Genomic DNA, 16,202 nt, shown 5'->3' on the forward strand with positions numbered 1-16,202 from the left:
GTGTGTATGTATGTGTGTGAGAGTGAGTGTTTTTGATGGGGGTGGGGGGTGGGGGGAGGTCGGAATAAAACTCAAGCGTGTGCATGTGTATTTGTGGGTGCATGTGTGCATGCGCGCATGTGTCTGCGTGTGTATGTGTGTGCGTCTGTGTGTGTACATATAGTGTACACGAACGTGTGTGTGTGTGCGTGTGTGTGTACATGTAGTGTACACGAACGTGTGTGTGTGTGCGTGTGTGTGTATGTGTGTGTGTGTGTGTGTGTGTAAGTGTGTGTTAGTTGTTGTAATAAGCGTTTTACGGCACTTGAAACACAAAGAGGTCTTGAACGAGTGTCAAAGATAACAGGAGTAACAAAAGGATAACAAACACATACAAGAAGTAGGAGAGTTTTAGTGTTAGCTGTAGTAGAGGTTATACGGCGCTCGCGACAGCGCACACACACACACACACACACACACACACACACACACACACACACACACACACACACACACACACACACACACACACACACACACACACACCACACTCTTACACACGGCTATACCATTAAATTATAATATTACTCATCTACTCTTTACTGTTAATTCACAGAAGAGCTGTTATATTTGGACCATATTAACTGTGTACCATGATTAAATCACACCTTTCATTTTCAATGCTCATCCAAATTATGCCCAGTTGGCCTTTGAAAGCTTCTGAAAGCGAAACTGTATTAAGTGCACAATTTAATGCCAATATTATGCATATACAGTGTTATTTTGCAACTGAAAAGACATTTGATTTAAAATTGATAATTTTTGCAGTGAATAATTTCTTTCCAATTCATACTGATTTTGCTTTGTTTTAAATAGGGATTCTCATTTGTATAGTAGACAAACCCTGGCCACAAAGTTGTAACCTTGCAAAACAAGATGTCGGTCGTACTGGCCAAGGCCGCTGGAGGCTCTTTCGGACGTATGAATTTGTTTAATTGTTTTGTTTTTCTCCCTTTTTGCTTATTGATATATCTTGCTATTTCCAGATACATTTGGTTGATAGAGAATTAATGTGTGTAATATGATTGCATTCGTGGAATCAGCGACTGAACGTTTGGCTTGCTACAAAGACAAAGTCAAACTTTAGCTTCATTCAGTTTACTTTAGTAGCTACTTTTTTTTAGCAGTTTATATTATTAGCCCTCTCTCTAGCGACACTGGTTTCACTCAGTTTTGACAGTCTGTCTCAGTTCCTCTGCCTCTGTACTCTCCATGCTTTTTTGCCCTTCATGTCCCCTTTATTTCAGTTTAGCGTTTTGGCAATACAACAACGAAGACGGACACCGACCTGCCTGAAATAGATGAGGCCGGCTCTTTCTCAGAACGTTCGGGAAAATAAAATTGAACTTTATTTCTCCAAACGGTTTCCGTTCTCAAGATTTGCTGATAATAAGTGAATGGAGTGGCCTGTGTGTGTGTGTGTGTGAGTAAGGTGTGAACGGGGTGGAGAATTTTTAACTTTTTTTTCGAAGTGACTATTTCTCCGAACGTTCGGAGAAATAGTGCCGATCTTTATTTCTCCGAACGGTTTCCGGCTTCCGCTCTGGTCGTGATTGTTTGCCTATTTGCGAGAGTTCGGCGCCAACTTTCATTCCGTCATTCTGCGAGGTCTGGGAAGGAGCAAATCAAAGGTGGTATCTGTTCTCAGCTTCTCCTCCGGCCGTGTGCCCACTGGTTTAGCGAGGCGGGTACTGCCTGAGGCACCCGAGAGACGGAGAAATCTGACCCTCTTTTCTATTGAGTGGACGGTTATCGTCCATTTAAAAAAAAAACGGAGCAAATTTTTGGGTTTAGATCTATTTCAATTTTCAAGAGCTAGATCTAGTCTAGAGATTTTTAGATGAGTGTAAAAACGTGAAAAAGAAAGGTTTCACAACAGAATGAAATCAAAACTAGAACAGCCCAGAAACAACCACAACAATTAACAAATAAGGGCGTGTGTCCACCTGTCCGAAGAAGATTGACCGTTTTAACCCTAAATGTGCGTAATTTGTTAAAAAAAAGTACAGGATATTGCATGGAAATTATGGAAGCACACACAGGGGGCCTGCCAGTGTCAGTACATGTACTTGGTTTTGGTGGAACGCTCTAACATAGCACATTTAAATCTATACAGGTATATATATTTAGAATCTAATGAAGGTAGGAACATCAAATTAAATGACGTTACACAATACCTTTTGTAGGAACATCAAATTAAATGACGTTACACTATACAACCCCCCCCCTTTTCCCCAACAAAAAAAAATTAATAGAAAAACAACACATCAGAACAATAACAAGAAAAAAAAAATACAAAAAATAAAAGAGGAACAGCAATACAAATCGTATGTAACTGTAACGTATTCAACAAATCAACGTGGTGACAACAAGTGAGAAAGAGACGAAGTGAAGCTAAGTGAACTTTCTTTCAAAAGTAAAGAGTTTCATTTTCTTTTCTTTTTTTGTGACTTTTTCGGGGACCAAAAAATCGAGCTACGATTGATTGGTCGCGGCCTCGACAAACGCAGATGCTAGCTCTATGTGTCGTTATCAATAACCCTCCATAGATCTAGATCTAGACAGCTCACGAGTGAACGCAACACATTAAGTTTAAGAGCAGCACCCTTCATAGGCCACACGTCATATCTGTAGCGAAAAACTGTTTGGAACTGTAGCATTTCTTTATATAAATACGGACATTTTTTGGACCGATTGAACCATATTGTATACGAACAATCTTTGGTAGGCCTATAATATAATTATAGATCTATATTTTATTTTTATTATCCGAAATATGCGGGAAAGGGTGTGATTTCAGAGTGTTCGGAGAAATAGTGCCCAGCTTTATTTTCCCGAACGTTCGGAGAAATAGTGCCGGCCTTTTTTTTTTTCATAATTTTTGCTTGGTGACTAAATGCAAAATAGGTTACTGCCAAGGTCGAGCAGTCTTGTTTTCTCGTTGTACCTTTAGAGGTATTTTCAAATGAAGTATAGTCCGGGAACGTTGCCCCAACCACAACTGAAGTAGAGATCTGAATATTCAGACATTAAAAAATTTCTAGCTCTAAAAATTGAATTCGATGCAAAAAATGCTTATTCCCAGTCCTCGCAGAATGGCAGAATGAAAGGATGACGTCTAAATCTCGCAAATAACCAAAAAATCTCGAGATCAGAAATCGTTGGGAGAAATAGAGTTCAACTTTATTTTCCCGAGCGTTGGGAGAAATAGTCACTTCGAATAGGTAAAGTGGAAACAAAGGGTGTGACCGCCATAATATATGGACATGGTAGGGTTAGGACCGTTAGGCTGCACATGATCTGCTGAATCACTGTAGCCTACTGAATAGAGGACAGTTCGTCAATAGGTCTATCGTGTTTTGGCCCCAAGAGCCAAGAGTAATAAAATATCAATAGTAGTAACTCTATATGGTTTAGGGTAAGGGCTGGGTAGTAGGGTAGTACAGTATAGTAATCGTTGAGGGCTAAAACCCAGATTGTCCCAACAGTTCACAGTCATTAGTCATAGTCATACAGACACAAAAGAGTCAAAAGTCTGTCAGTCATCATAGTTGTGTGAGGTTGGAGTAAAACTACTATCTCTAAAGGTACCCTCCTCGACTACTTTAGATAATAGGCTGGGCTTATTTTGTAGACAATTTGCAGTTCTAGTAATTTAGATGAAGGTTTTGAACGATTCTGAAATTAAAGAAGAGAAGCAGTATTGGACATTGTACAATTGTACATCATGTAGCCATACGTAGCCTACCACTGCTCATACTATGTGTGCATACTTTTTCCTTTCAGGCCAGTCTTGGAGTCAACTGCCGAGGGTTGCCGGATGTGTTATTGTTCAGCACAGGGATGCCTCGAACACAGTCCCGAGCCAGTTGTCTGCCCTGAAGCGAGGCACGGGGGGCAGGAGTTCTTTCAGCGGGATTGTCGCCACAGTGTTTGGTGCTAGCGGTTTCCTGGGCCGATATGTTTGCAACAGACTAGGTATTTGTTCTCTTTGATGTTTCTCTGACTCATTGCTTTGATAGCGAAGTACGGTAGAGAAAAAAGAAGCAGATATTATTTTCTATAAAAAGTTTAAAGTATTTTTTTCTTTCAGATTTTTATTATTGCAATTGGGAAAACAAGAATTTAGTTTGATGCAAATATGAAACAGACTTAATGCTGGTTTGGGACTAAATATAACAGAATTGATCACATGAGAACATAATCTGTCTTGTGTAGAATCAGAGGCTTCATAAATACATGCTGTTGCTGAGGTGGGGGGAGTCATTTTTGTCTTCTAACAACAGGATAGAAGCTATTTTTGTGTTTGTGATTCTTTAGCTGGACAACTCTCAAGTTGATGTTTTATTGGGAGGACTTCCGTAATGAGCCACCACGATGAGACAGAGTAGAATAGAGGGCTAGGGTTTGGGTTGGGGGTGGGGGTAGGGTTTTGGTTGTGTTGGGTCTCTTCTTCATTGTGTTTTGATGGGGTGGCCGCTTGTTACGGAAGTCCTTCCGCTATATTTTTCTGACAGGCAAGATCGGGTCACAAGTCATTGTCCCGTACCGCTGTGATGCCTATGACATTGAGAGACTGCGTATGACCGGGGATCTGGGACAGGTTCTTTTCTTTGTAAGTTTGTCAAGTTTGTCGAGTTTGTCAAGTTTGTCAAGTTTGTCAAGTTTGTCTGTTACTCTCTTGTAACACCTCTAATCTTCGGCACCTATATGACCTTATTGAGTTGCATGTTCCGTAAAACTGTTACTAAAACGAAAGGCACAGTGGTAACTTGTGGCGGAAAACACACAGGCAATGCTGGCATCTACTTCAAATGGCCTATTTTGTCAATATTTCAAAATGAATGCACAGTATTGAATATGGTATCAAAATTTAGCTCAAACCCTGTAGATTTCAGAAATGTTTGTGTCATGGGCAACAGCTGTCTCGTTATGTTATAAAGGGCGCGTAATCACAGGTACCCCGGTGTAAACGTTTAATTAACATAAGTTCAATTTACTCACTTAAAAGTGATTTCAATTGCTTATCTCTGCAATAATGTCTTCCAAACTGAAAGCAGGACCAATCCTGATATACTCAGAGCATATATAAGCAAAAACAAGCACAAAATTCAAGAATTTATGAAAAGGGGAGACAATTAAATGAAGCCGACCAATGCACGGTTTACACAAATATATTTATTACACCAATTAATGAGTGGACATGAGAAAAAAATGGAAAAATGAAAATAATGGCCTGAGATCTAATGCCTCTTGTTAGTCCTTTTGTATTTGTCCAGGTGAAGAAGTCTGGTGATCCCTTATTTGTGATTAGATCAACATCGTTGCTCTTGGAAAAGACGTCGCTGGGGCTGCTCTTTTCCATAAATCTCACACTGAAGTCATCCTCCTTGAGTATTTTAACCTTAACCTACAGGAAAGAATCAAATAACACACCTTGAGAAATAAAGAACTTAGTTGGGAAAAACAGCAATTATTTGTAATAAATATTATGGATCTGATTTGTTAAATTTCAATCAGAACTAACAATTTTAGCCGTTTACTAACAATGGCAGAATATGTCCACCCTTGCCTCTTTTGGCCTCTATTTTTTCAGTAAGTAGTAGATGTTCTAGGCTTTTTTAAAATGTCACTTGAATGTATCACACCTACATTTGTCTCTTTCTTATTGTATTTATTAGTGAGTCCCTTGTAGGCCTTCTTTCTCGCATTCTGCACAACCTTATTTGATTTCTTTTCCTCATGAAACAGCAGTCTCCTAAAGAAACATCTTTCTGTTGTGTCTAGACTACTCTTTGTTCACTATCTTTGGTAACTGACAACTTATATTCATGGCATAGCCATTCAGAAGACTTGACCACAGTTCCAAGGATTGTGAAGGTAAATCAAAGAGGTCTGGAGACACACATGTCTATAAAGACTGACTTTAAATCATCATATCTTCTGGAATCTCTTCATTGTCAAATAAATAATCATTGTCTTATGAATCCTGTCTGTATTTGAGTGCCCCCTCCCCCCTTAATTCTCAAATTTTTGGAATGCATCGTTCGCTTTCTTTATTTTGAAGTTTCTCTTCACAATATTATTATTTTTTCGTTACATGCCCCCCCCCCCCCCCCCTCGTTCCTCTTATTTCCATTCTATGTCTATATTGCATGTTTCCACAATTGATTTTGACTGTCTTCTCTTCTTGTTCATTAAATTAAATTTAAAATATTAAAAAAACTAACTACAATTCATTGGAAGCTAATCCAAGTAGATCGATGCCTATCTAATTCTATTCTGAACATCGCGACACAACGATCTTTGAAATGCCGTCCCCCCTCCTTCCCCTTTCAGATTACGCGGCCGCCATTTTCTTGCCTTCGCGGCGATTTCGTGTTGTGCTTACGAAAAAATTAGATTTAGGCGATTATCTCACATCATGGAGCAATTTAAAGATTTATTTACGCAGAAAATGAAACTAGCATGGATAATGACTTACATTTCGTGATATTTGGGTTGAAAATCGCATTTAAGACTTAGATTTAGCCTCATTTTGTTGTTCACGGGTCTGGTTTGTTCGACCTGCGCAAAGTTCGACCGATGCACGACAGACGTGAAAAATGCGGGTTTTCAAATTTAATTTAACAATAAATGTTAGAAAATGAATAGCAACGATGAAACTATGGCCTAGAACTGTTAAAAACTTCGTTTGGGACAATTACTGCGAGATCGTTGTGCCGTGATCGCAGATTCCAGTTTGTTCACCCGGTAGAATACGAGCGACAAACACCCAAATGATCGTGAATGAATAGCCGTAAATCTTTTTAAAATCTATTTTTCTTCCTTTTTAAAATACAAATGATCGCAGTTATGAAACATTGTCAAAACATGTTTAGTGGCAACTAAAACAAAAAATAGGCTAAAACCTTGGAGTAACTATATAGGCTAAAACCTTGGAGTAACTATATAGGCTAAAACCTTGGAGTAACTATATAGGCTAAAACCTTGGAGTAACTATATAGGCTAAAACCTTGGAGTAACTATATAGGCTAAAACCTTGGAGTAACTATATAGGCTAAAACCTTGGAGTAACTATATAGGCTAAAACCTTGGAGTAACTATATAGGCTAAAACCTTGGAGTAACTATATAGGCTAAAACCTTGGAGTAACTATATAGGCTAAAACCTTGGAGTAACTATATAGGCTAAAACCTTGGAGTAACTATATAGGCTAAAACCTTGGAGTAACTATATAGGCTAAAACCTTGGAGTAACTATATAGGCTAAAACCTTGGAGTAACTATATAGGCTAAAACCTTGGAGTAACTATATAGGCTAAAACCTTGGAATTTAGAATTACGTGGAAAAACGACATACACATGCCGACAATGCAGGCAATTAGGATTTTTAAAAATATTTTTTAGAAAATCGTGATTAATTTCATGTTTTTAATGCCAAATCATACTATTATCATTCTAGAACAAATTGTTAGCAAAATTACCATTAAAAATTATGAAAAAAATAAATTAGACTTACCCTTCTCTCCATGTGTTCTGTTGTCAAGTAAACATTGTCTGTCGTCATTCCATGGGTCCAGGAACTTCACAAAACCACAACTTTCACAAAAAGTAAAAACTCACAAAAATGTTGCTGTCCCAGCTTCTCGAAACTTCACTCTACAATATCAACTAAAGATACACACACACAGTTGTCCCATTTCTGCGGAAAGTTGTTCAGAATACAGAAAGTGCCATTTTGCCCTCTGCTGTGTTTTCCGCCTTGTGCTCTGTAGGGTGTCATGTTGTTTTGGTTCTGTTGTCAGTCCAACGTTGCTTGTGTGGACCCTTTTACAGTGAGGTTACTTTAAATGTAACTCGTTGATTTCTTTTGTTATTTATAGTTTCCCGTCTGTAGTAAAGACTTGATAGTTTCAGTGTGTAGGTGAATTCCTTCAATTTTCCCCAACTTTATTCTCTTTTGAAAATTTTTTTCTTTCACAGCCTTTTCATTTGAAAGATGAAGATTCGATCCGCAAGACTGTTCAGTACTCGAATGTTGTCATCAACCTTATTGGCAGAGAGTTTGAGACAAAGTAAGTCTGTCGCTTCAGTGGTCAGTCTTGGTGGACGGTACCGGTACATGCTTGCCCCACCTCATAGTAGAAAACATTTCATCTTCTTGGTATTTGTGTTTTTTGCTGTCATCCCAGATGAGGAAATTGATTATACTTGGTTTTCCTCATGGGTTGTTGTTTTTTTCTGTCAATGAGAATGTTGGAATGTAATTTAGCAATGTCAATGAAAAATTAAATTTTCATCCAAATTGCTTTAAAATGGACTTAAATGAAAATAAAGTAAATTCTAAGAACTATGGTTTTTAAATTTTTAAAATCCATTGATAAATAAAAAAGTTATTGGGATTTTTGTTTGCAAAATGTTGGAGGACCTTCATATAGGAAAAAATCGCCAAAATGTGGGACATGTCTTGGTGTATTTTGAGGAAAAACTGTTCATAAGTCAGTAATGAATTGGAGCATATGAATGAAACTTGGCATCTCCATGTGATTTTTAGTGCAGAATCTAGTTTTGCTATCACTTTTTCGATGTCTTCATTACTTTGGATCTTGAAGACTGATATTTGCGTGAAATTTGTTGAATTGCGTGACATCGTTTTTACCGCGACACGATCACCCCTTCTAAAACTCAGTAAAGCACTATCGGGAAAACCAGCGATGTAGTCATCGGTGACCCATTTGGTTATAGGCAGCCAATCACATGCTGCCTAGCGATCACGCGCCTCTTGCGTGCCGGCACCTCGCGTTTGGAAAGCGCGATCTAGTTTCTAGATCTAGTGTTTTATCAATGGGTGGGTGGTAATTTTAAGTTGGTACGGAAAATCTACTAAACGCAGAGATCTGAAATTTTACAGCAATAAAGAAGACATGTGGGGCGCTTGTGTGGTCGGCGATCAACTCGCAGCTCCGCTTAGTTTTCGAACCGCAGAGGAAATTCGCACAAACACGGCAATATCTCCGGTTCTAGTAATCGTTCGAGATTGTACGCTGGCATGTCGTTAGTTTAACCTTTCCTCTGGTTGGTTGCCGAGTTTCATTTATTTTCGTCCAGGAGTTTTCCCGTGACTAAACTTAGAAGAGAGTCACTTCTGATTCCGAGCGGCCCAAAAAATACCCTTCGCGCAGAGGCTGATTTCCGGCCCAAGGCGCAGCGGGCGATTGGCATTGCTACATAATTTATGAAATAGCGACACGGATGTCTTTTTTAATAAGTAAGTATACGTTTTATGGGATTTAGATGCAGTTGCCGCTCAAGAACTTTTATATTTGATGTTTTATTTTGGAAAATTGAACTAAAGTCTTTGCCGTTTCTTCAAAGCTTGTGTACTAATTCAAAAGTCATGTAATTTTATTGTTTGGTTCACATACTTTCTGTCAAAAATTTTCATATTTTACACACATTTGCACACACATACACACACGCACACAAACCTGTACACAAACATTCTTCAAGAATAGTGTTAAAATCTCCAAATAGATCATTATTTCATCTTTCTGATGGGTATGTCCAGTGGCAGATCGGTCATTGACTTCAGACTCGCTGGAAATGTCAAGTCAAGTGTCGGTGACTCTGGGTCTAGATGAGTGGTCGCTGGGGTGTGTCCTTGAGCAAGACTCAATAAAAAAAATCCCCGGAGCGCTGCACAGCGGTGACCAGTAGTAGCATGTTTTCTAAATTGTTTCTGTGTTGGGGTAATATTGAGGATTTGGTATTCCTACAAGAATTTGTACATTTTTGTGTTTTTAAATATGTATTTTTGTATGTATGTTTGGCATTGTAACTGAAATTTCTCCATGACGACTAATAAATTGTAATTAATGATTATTTATTTATTTATTTATTTATTTATTTACTTTTCTGTCAGGAACTTCACCTACAACGACGTCCATGTGAAGGGGGCGCGGCGGCTCGCCAGGATCGCAAAGGAGTGTGGTGTGGAACGTTTCATCCACATGTCTCATCTCAACGCCAAGGCAGACCCGCAGAAAATCTGGACTTCTTCCGACTACCTGAAGTCTAAGGTCTGAAGGGCTCTTCATATTCATTCGTACAACTATATAAGCTTTGCCTGAATGGGGAATTTGCAAAAGTCTTGGAAAAACACATTTTTAACTAGATCTATTATAAAATTATTTCCTCCAAGTTTCGAAGGCCTCGACTTTATGCATTCTGAATAAAGCAGTGACGAAATATCTGGTCACATAGGCTTATTCAGGCTGCCAACTCTTTAGACGTGTACCGTTATGTATTTTTGCATGCTGAAAAAAACATTTTCTTCCAAAATGACGCGTTATTTGTCTCGAAAAAAAAAAAAATTCTGCTTAGTATGAACCCTGCTGTGGTTTCTGTTCCAGTACGAAGGAGAACTGGCCGTCAGAGAGGAATTCCCCGAGGCCATCATCTTCAAGCCGGCGGACATGTTTGGTTCGGAGGATCAGTTCCTGAACTACTACAACTACCGCTGTGAGTGTTTGAGAGCTTAATCAGCTGCTTGCTTTGTATGCTTCCCGGGAAGCTGAGAATGTTTTGGACTGTTTTATGGTCTACTGGGGTAATAATATAGTGACAGGTCGAAGCGCTAGAACTCATATTGCCGTTGGATTGGAAAAGTAAAGTAAAGAATGATATAGTGTAAAGCACATAGAGCTTGCTGTAGAGCAGGGTTATTCGCTGTATAAATGCTATTTATTATTTATTATCATTTTGATTATTATTATTATTATTATTATTATTATTATTATTAAGTGGGCCTCTCCCTGTTCTTGTATTTCTTTCTGTCTGCACTGTGGCTTCATGGTTTGCGTTAGAATGAGCGTTGTAATCTTGTGTGAATGTGAAGTATGCCGATAACATCGAGTTACTTTCTTCTGCAATCCGTGAATGGAGAGGTCCGCCCAAAATTTAACACAGGAGTGAGATTTGTAGATCTACCTGGACAGATATATATATATTATTGAAGTGGTTCAGCGACATAAGGGGATTTTTGTGTGTGTGTGTGTGTGTGACAAGTAGAAACAGACGTGTGTATGGCAGAGAACACGTACCTTCATACAGCTGTACATCCTGCTTCATACACAGAAGAGCCGAGATCCTGTTTTACTTCGAAACAATATTGAAATATGAAAAATGATTCTTCCTCAACTGTTCAATTCCTGAAAACTGGCACTTGCACCTCATTTTTGTGGGAACGGTAATTTTTTTGAAAGCGTATCGACTGCTTGGCGTAAGACTGGGCCACTTGCCATTTTCTATGAAACATCTGTCGTCCTTATCTCCCCTTCTTCTTTTTTATGTTTGTTACTCTCTTGTAACACCTCTAACCTTCTTGCGCTCATATGACCGTATGCAGTTGCGAGCGCCGTAAAACCTCTACTAAAACTAAAACAAAGTTGCCATTTTGAAAAGTGACGTGAGACGGAGTCTTTCTCTGTGCGGCCCGGATGAAATGTGGATCTATCTAAGACAGGCCAGCAGAATATGATGATTATTTGGGTAATTAAACAAAAATTCTTCACTTTCCAGCGAGATGGAGTGTGGTCCCCCAAGGAATCCCTCTGTGGAAGAAAGGTGAACAGACCATCAAGCAGCCCGTCTATGTGAGTGGGGGACATTTTGTGTGTGTTTGTTTATGGGGGGGGGGGGGGTGGGGAGGATTGCTTTAAGTTGGTTTTGGTGGATTAATTGATTAGTCGACACCCACCTCCTAATGGATCTAAATCGTAAAATATGCCTACGTTAAATAAAAATTGTTTTTGAAAATGTAGGTCAAGCAGCGCTACTCAGAAGAAAAAGTAGAACTACAAAAATTACGAGGGTTAGTTGGGCGTTGTGTGGGTGATGTACTGCAAATATAGCAGGCACACAAATGGGGAATCTGGGATAAGATTTTTAGGTGAGCCTCATTTGTTGAGAGGTGAACAGATATTCCCTTTGGAGAGCTTTTGTGTTGTCTGTTGTCTGTCTGTCTGTGAGATTTGTGTTGTACATGTGGCTTTTGTACTAGTGGTTTGCCATCTCTTCCAGAAATATATGGATAAAACTAGCGATGGAGAAGAAGAACAAGTTTAGATAATTGACACTTTTGGCTTCAATAACCCTCCCCCATCCTCAGTTTTTTGTTTCTGTGTGTATGTGTGTTGTTTTTTATTGTGTGTGTTTTTTGTTTTGTTTTTTTGTGCATGTATGTGTTATGTGGTTTTAAAAAAACTCTTTTTATAAAACTGTTGTATATTTACTTATTTATTTTTCCTTTTTTTTCCCCTGTGTACAAATCCAGGTTGCTGATGTCGCTGAGGGAATTATTCAGTCCATCAGGAACTCTGGGATGGAAGGCAAAGACATCGAGTGTGTGGGGTGAGTCATGGAGGTGGACGGGCCGAGGGCGCCTGTACTTTGAAAACAATCAAAAGTTCCAGCTGTTTTTGTGTTTTGGAGAACTTGATTTGGCACAAATACGACCTATTTGCGTTGCAAGTGCCGTAAAGCTCTTACTTTGGCGCTAATATGACCTTATTCAGTCGCGAGCGCCATAAAAACTACTTTTAAAAAAAAGCTCTTACTAAATTAAACAACATGCTTTCCCACTGGAAACAGCAGACATCATATGTGGCGCGATGCGGTGAAATGAGGCGCTGGTCAATTTTTGTGGGCATTTGGTGTTACGGGTATCGTCGTAAAGTTTGTTCAATTTGTCTTACATTCAGTGAAAAAATACCCATCTGTCTTGAATAGAAGTGGAGATATGTCTGATTGAAGAAGTTGGGGGTCACCTGGTTTCAGAGGCAAAATACCGAGATAATGGCCACCAAGGTTGGTAACTTCCATAGCTTGAGAGACCATTGGAAATGAAAGTTTTCATTTTTTTGTTCCTTTAATCAACTTTTTTAAAGAAAATCCACACAAAAGTGTTTTTGAATAGAAATAAAAGGTGCTGAGGCAAAAAACTCATTTGATAAAAATTACCAAACCGGCGAAAAAATGCTGTCTGCGTTGATAGAATTGTTTTGAGGAGCGCCTGATTTCACCATGATGCCTCACCTATTGTTTTATTAGTGGTCGACTTCTGATTCCTCGGTAATTGGTGTTCAGAAAGGTTCGTTAATGTAAGAACATAATTATCAAACAAAAGTTACATTTAGTGCTTGCATCTTCTTGCATTTTGAAATGGTTTAGAAGCTTTTGCTGAGAAGTTTTTGTTAGAGTGTGTTTAAACATGGAAAGTAGAATAGTGTTGATTTTAATTTCCCAATGTACCTAATAATGGAAGAAGATAGTTACAGAAATGTGGACTTTGTGTTTTTCAACTAAATGATCTAAATTTTGTCGATAGGAGCGTAAAAACACAGACATTTATAAATTTTAACACTTTGAAGACGTTTCACAGTTTCTGAAAATATGTAAACATTTTTTATTCATGAACATGTTTATCTTGCTTTGTGTGAAATTATACAGCAAAATATGCAACGGTTATTGTTGGGGGATTTTTTAAAAATGTCGCAAAATCCTGTGTTTGCCCTAAAATCTTGCACATTCAATGAATTAAGGAAACAAATTGTAAATGGTTTCTATCCCCCCCCCCCCCCCCCCCCCCCCCCGTGTTTGTGATCCCCCAGGCCACAGCGCTACTACCTGGCAGACATCGTGGACTACATCATTCGGGTGTTGAGGAGAGAGGACACCTTGAAGAGAACCGACAGGACCCTCATGCTCAGGTACGCCGGCTACCCTGCCATGAACTAGTGCTGGGCAGCTAGGTTCCCGATTATTGAAAGCTAGGAATCATAGGAATCGACTCCGAACCCAATTACTTACTTTCTAATTATGTGATTTCTTACAGTGGTTACCTTGTTGGCTCCGAACATCTTCAGGATTTAGGATAATCTTAATTTCAGAATACTACGAAGCATCAACTTCTATTTAAAAAAAAATAAATTCTTTAAAAAAAAAGATTTTAATGATAAAAGTAACTGGTTACCGTTGGTTTACATAAAAAGGAGTCGGAACTTTACTCCCGTAGTATTAATCGTGGGAATCGGTTCGGGAATCAACTCTTTGCCCAGCTCTGCCATGAACTAATGCGCTTAGATGAAGGAAGTTTTCATGTGATCACAGCTGCCGACCTGTTGGTAAAAGTTTAGTGGAGGTGTTGAATGAAGTACAGCTGTGGTGTATGACTATGGCATGTGTGTGTACTTTCTTTTTGTTGGAAGAAATTTGTGAACAATGCTATTGTTTCCTACTTGTAGAGGAGATTTCAGCTTCTATCGAACACTTTGTGGTCACTTGCCGCTATAGTGCGACTGAAAATGAACCATTCTGGTAAATTGACGCATTTCTGTGCCAGGCCCGAGAAGTTCGTTGCCGTCACTCTCCTGACTGGGTGACCAGACGGGGTATTTTGTACTCCTGACTGGGTGACCAGACGGGGTATTTTGTACTGCTGACTGGGTGGCCAGACGGGGTATTTTGTACTCCTGACTGGGTGACCAGACGGGGTATTTTGTACTGCTGACTGGGTGGCCAGACGGGGTATTTTGTACTGCTGACTGGGTGACCAGACGGGGTATTTTGTACTGCTGACTGGGTGGCCAGACGGGGTATTTTGTACTGCTGACTGGGTGACCAGACGGGGTATTTTGTACTGCTGACTGTGTGACTGCAAAGTGTTAAATATAATTCATAATTGGATATTCCTAGTTTCACTTCAAATTTTGAGTTTCTGTTCTTGTGTTTTCTCCTCAGGGTGAAAGCCATGCTGTTGGACAGAGTCGCCACCAAGTCATGGTACAACGCAGACAAGCTGGAGAGGGTATGTGGCACAAGGGGGGGATGTAGAAAAAATGGGGGAGCAGCTAAAAATTAGTGGGGGTGATGTAAAAAATATTTGGGATGATGTAGAAAATATTTGGGATGATGTAGAAAATATTTGGGATGATGTAGAAAATAATGTGATTGGGGTAAGATGTAAATATGACATATGCCTCCATTTTTCAGTGTTGATACGGGCGCGTTTAACTAATACCATTTCTCCATTTTCCAGGAAGCCATCACAGACTGGACGACGCCTGGCAACCCGACCTTGGAGGACCTGGGCGTTGACCTCAAACAGTTTGACGCCATGGCTCGCTTCCTGCTCTTCCCGATGCGGCGCAACGCTTACTATGCTGAGAAGCTGGGCGAGTTTGCCGAGCCTGAGCCGCCGCTGCCAGCGGAGCACTACATCTCTAAACACACCGCTGCCACTAGCTAGATAGATAGATAGATTGTTGTACTCGGAGTTCTGGGGGAATGAAAAAGCTGCGACTGTTGTTTGTGTGAAAGTTTAAAAACTTGTTCGTTAATGATGCTTGTTTGGGTCAAGGGAGAAAAGTGTAGTTTTAAAAACAAATTAATGTTTTTTTAGCTGGTGGGCCTATTATTTTTATCGATAAATAAAACCCCAATTTAACTTGATGCTATTCCATCAAATTACTTTGGAGATTTGTCATACTGAAGAAGAGTAGTGAATCGAATACAGACCCTACTGTTTTGTCAGCAAACTGTTAATGTGATGCCTAAGATCTTGTACATCTCTCATTTATTGCTTCGAGCAAGGGTCCCGGTCCTGTATTGCCTGCTCTGAGCTGTTTGTCTTTCTTCATGGGTTTTCAGAAGAAAAAAAGGTTAGTTGTGGATGCAAGGTCTAGGTCAACTCTTGCGCTGCGTGACTGGTGACTGGTAAACATGGTGTATTTAATTGATGAGGAAGCGATCGTTTTGCTTCTGGTGTTTTGAACTGTACGGAAACCCTAGTACAGACACAGTGCTTGTTTTGTGTACAAAGGGGAAATATCTGTATCAATTTGTGATTCACGTGAAAAAGTCTGGACAATAAAAAGTTTGAAGTGAACTCTTAAGCTTGCCGTCATATTCTATTTTTGTCTTACTTTTAAGTCGATTCTGTTGTTTTATTCTCATGAGACTTGAGAGTCTATAAAATCTTTTCATGACTCTTGTTGTGGTGATAGAGACTTTTTACTTTGTACTTGTCTGTGTGTGTTTTTTTTAAAAATACACTTTGCGGTCACTTGGTGCAATAATGCGGCGGTGAAAATTATCCGTTCC

At 39.4% G+C, this 16,202-nt stretch overlaps 1 protein-coding gene across 1 annotated transcript; it reads left to right on the forward strand.

Moving 5' to 3' along the window:
• The first annotated feature begins 883 nt into the window (after window positions 1–883).
• On the forward strand, window positions 884–15,994 carry LOC101846346 (NADH dehydrogenase [ubiquinone] 1 alpha subcomplex subunit 9, mitochondrial). Its single transcript, XM_005097004.2, has 11 exons — window positions 884–958; window positions 3,826–4,017; window positions 4,557–4,654; window positions 8,025–8,116; window positions 9,964–10,120; window positions 10,454–10,562; window positions 11,622–11,695; window positions 12,376–12,452; window positions 13,712–13,810; window positions 14,841–14,907; window positions 15,139–15,994. Exons 1-11 carry the CDS (start codon window positions 916–918, stop codon window positions 15,346–15,348), a joined length of 1,218 nt encoding a protein of 405 aa, XP_005097061.1. The 5' UTR covers window positions 884–915; the 3' UTR covers window positions 15,349–15,994.
• Window positions 15,995–16,202: the final 208 nt, after the last annotated feature.

The sequence above is a fragment of the Aplysia californica genome, unplaced genomic scaffold (assembly GCF_000002075.1).
Source record: "Aplysia californica isolate F4 #8 unplaced genomic scaffold, AplCal3.0 scaffold00144, whole genome shotgun sequence".
Taxonomy (NCBI): Eukaryota; Metazoa; Mollusca; class Gastropoda; order Aplysiida; family Aplysiidae; genus Aplysia; species Aplysia californica.

Bases quoted from the DNA above. Each gene is read 5' to 3' on its own strand.
- LOC101846346 (XM_005097004.2), top strand. From the start codon at position 916: ATGTCGGTCGTACTGGCCAAGGCCGCTGGAGGCTCTTTCGGAC. The intron at 4,655-8,024 runs GTAAGTTTGTCA...TTTCTTTCACAG, and splicing joins TGGGACAGGTTCTTTTCTTT to CCTTTTCATTTGAAAGATGA. The intron at 10,121-10,453 runs GTCTGAAGGGCT...TTTCTGTTCCAG, and splicing joins CCGACTACCTGAAGTCTAAG to TACGAAGGAGAACTGGCCGT.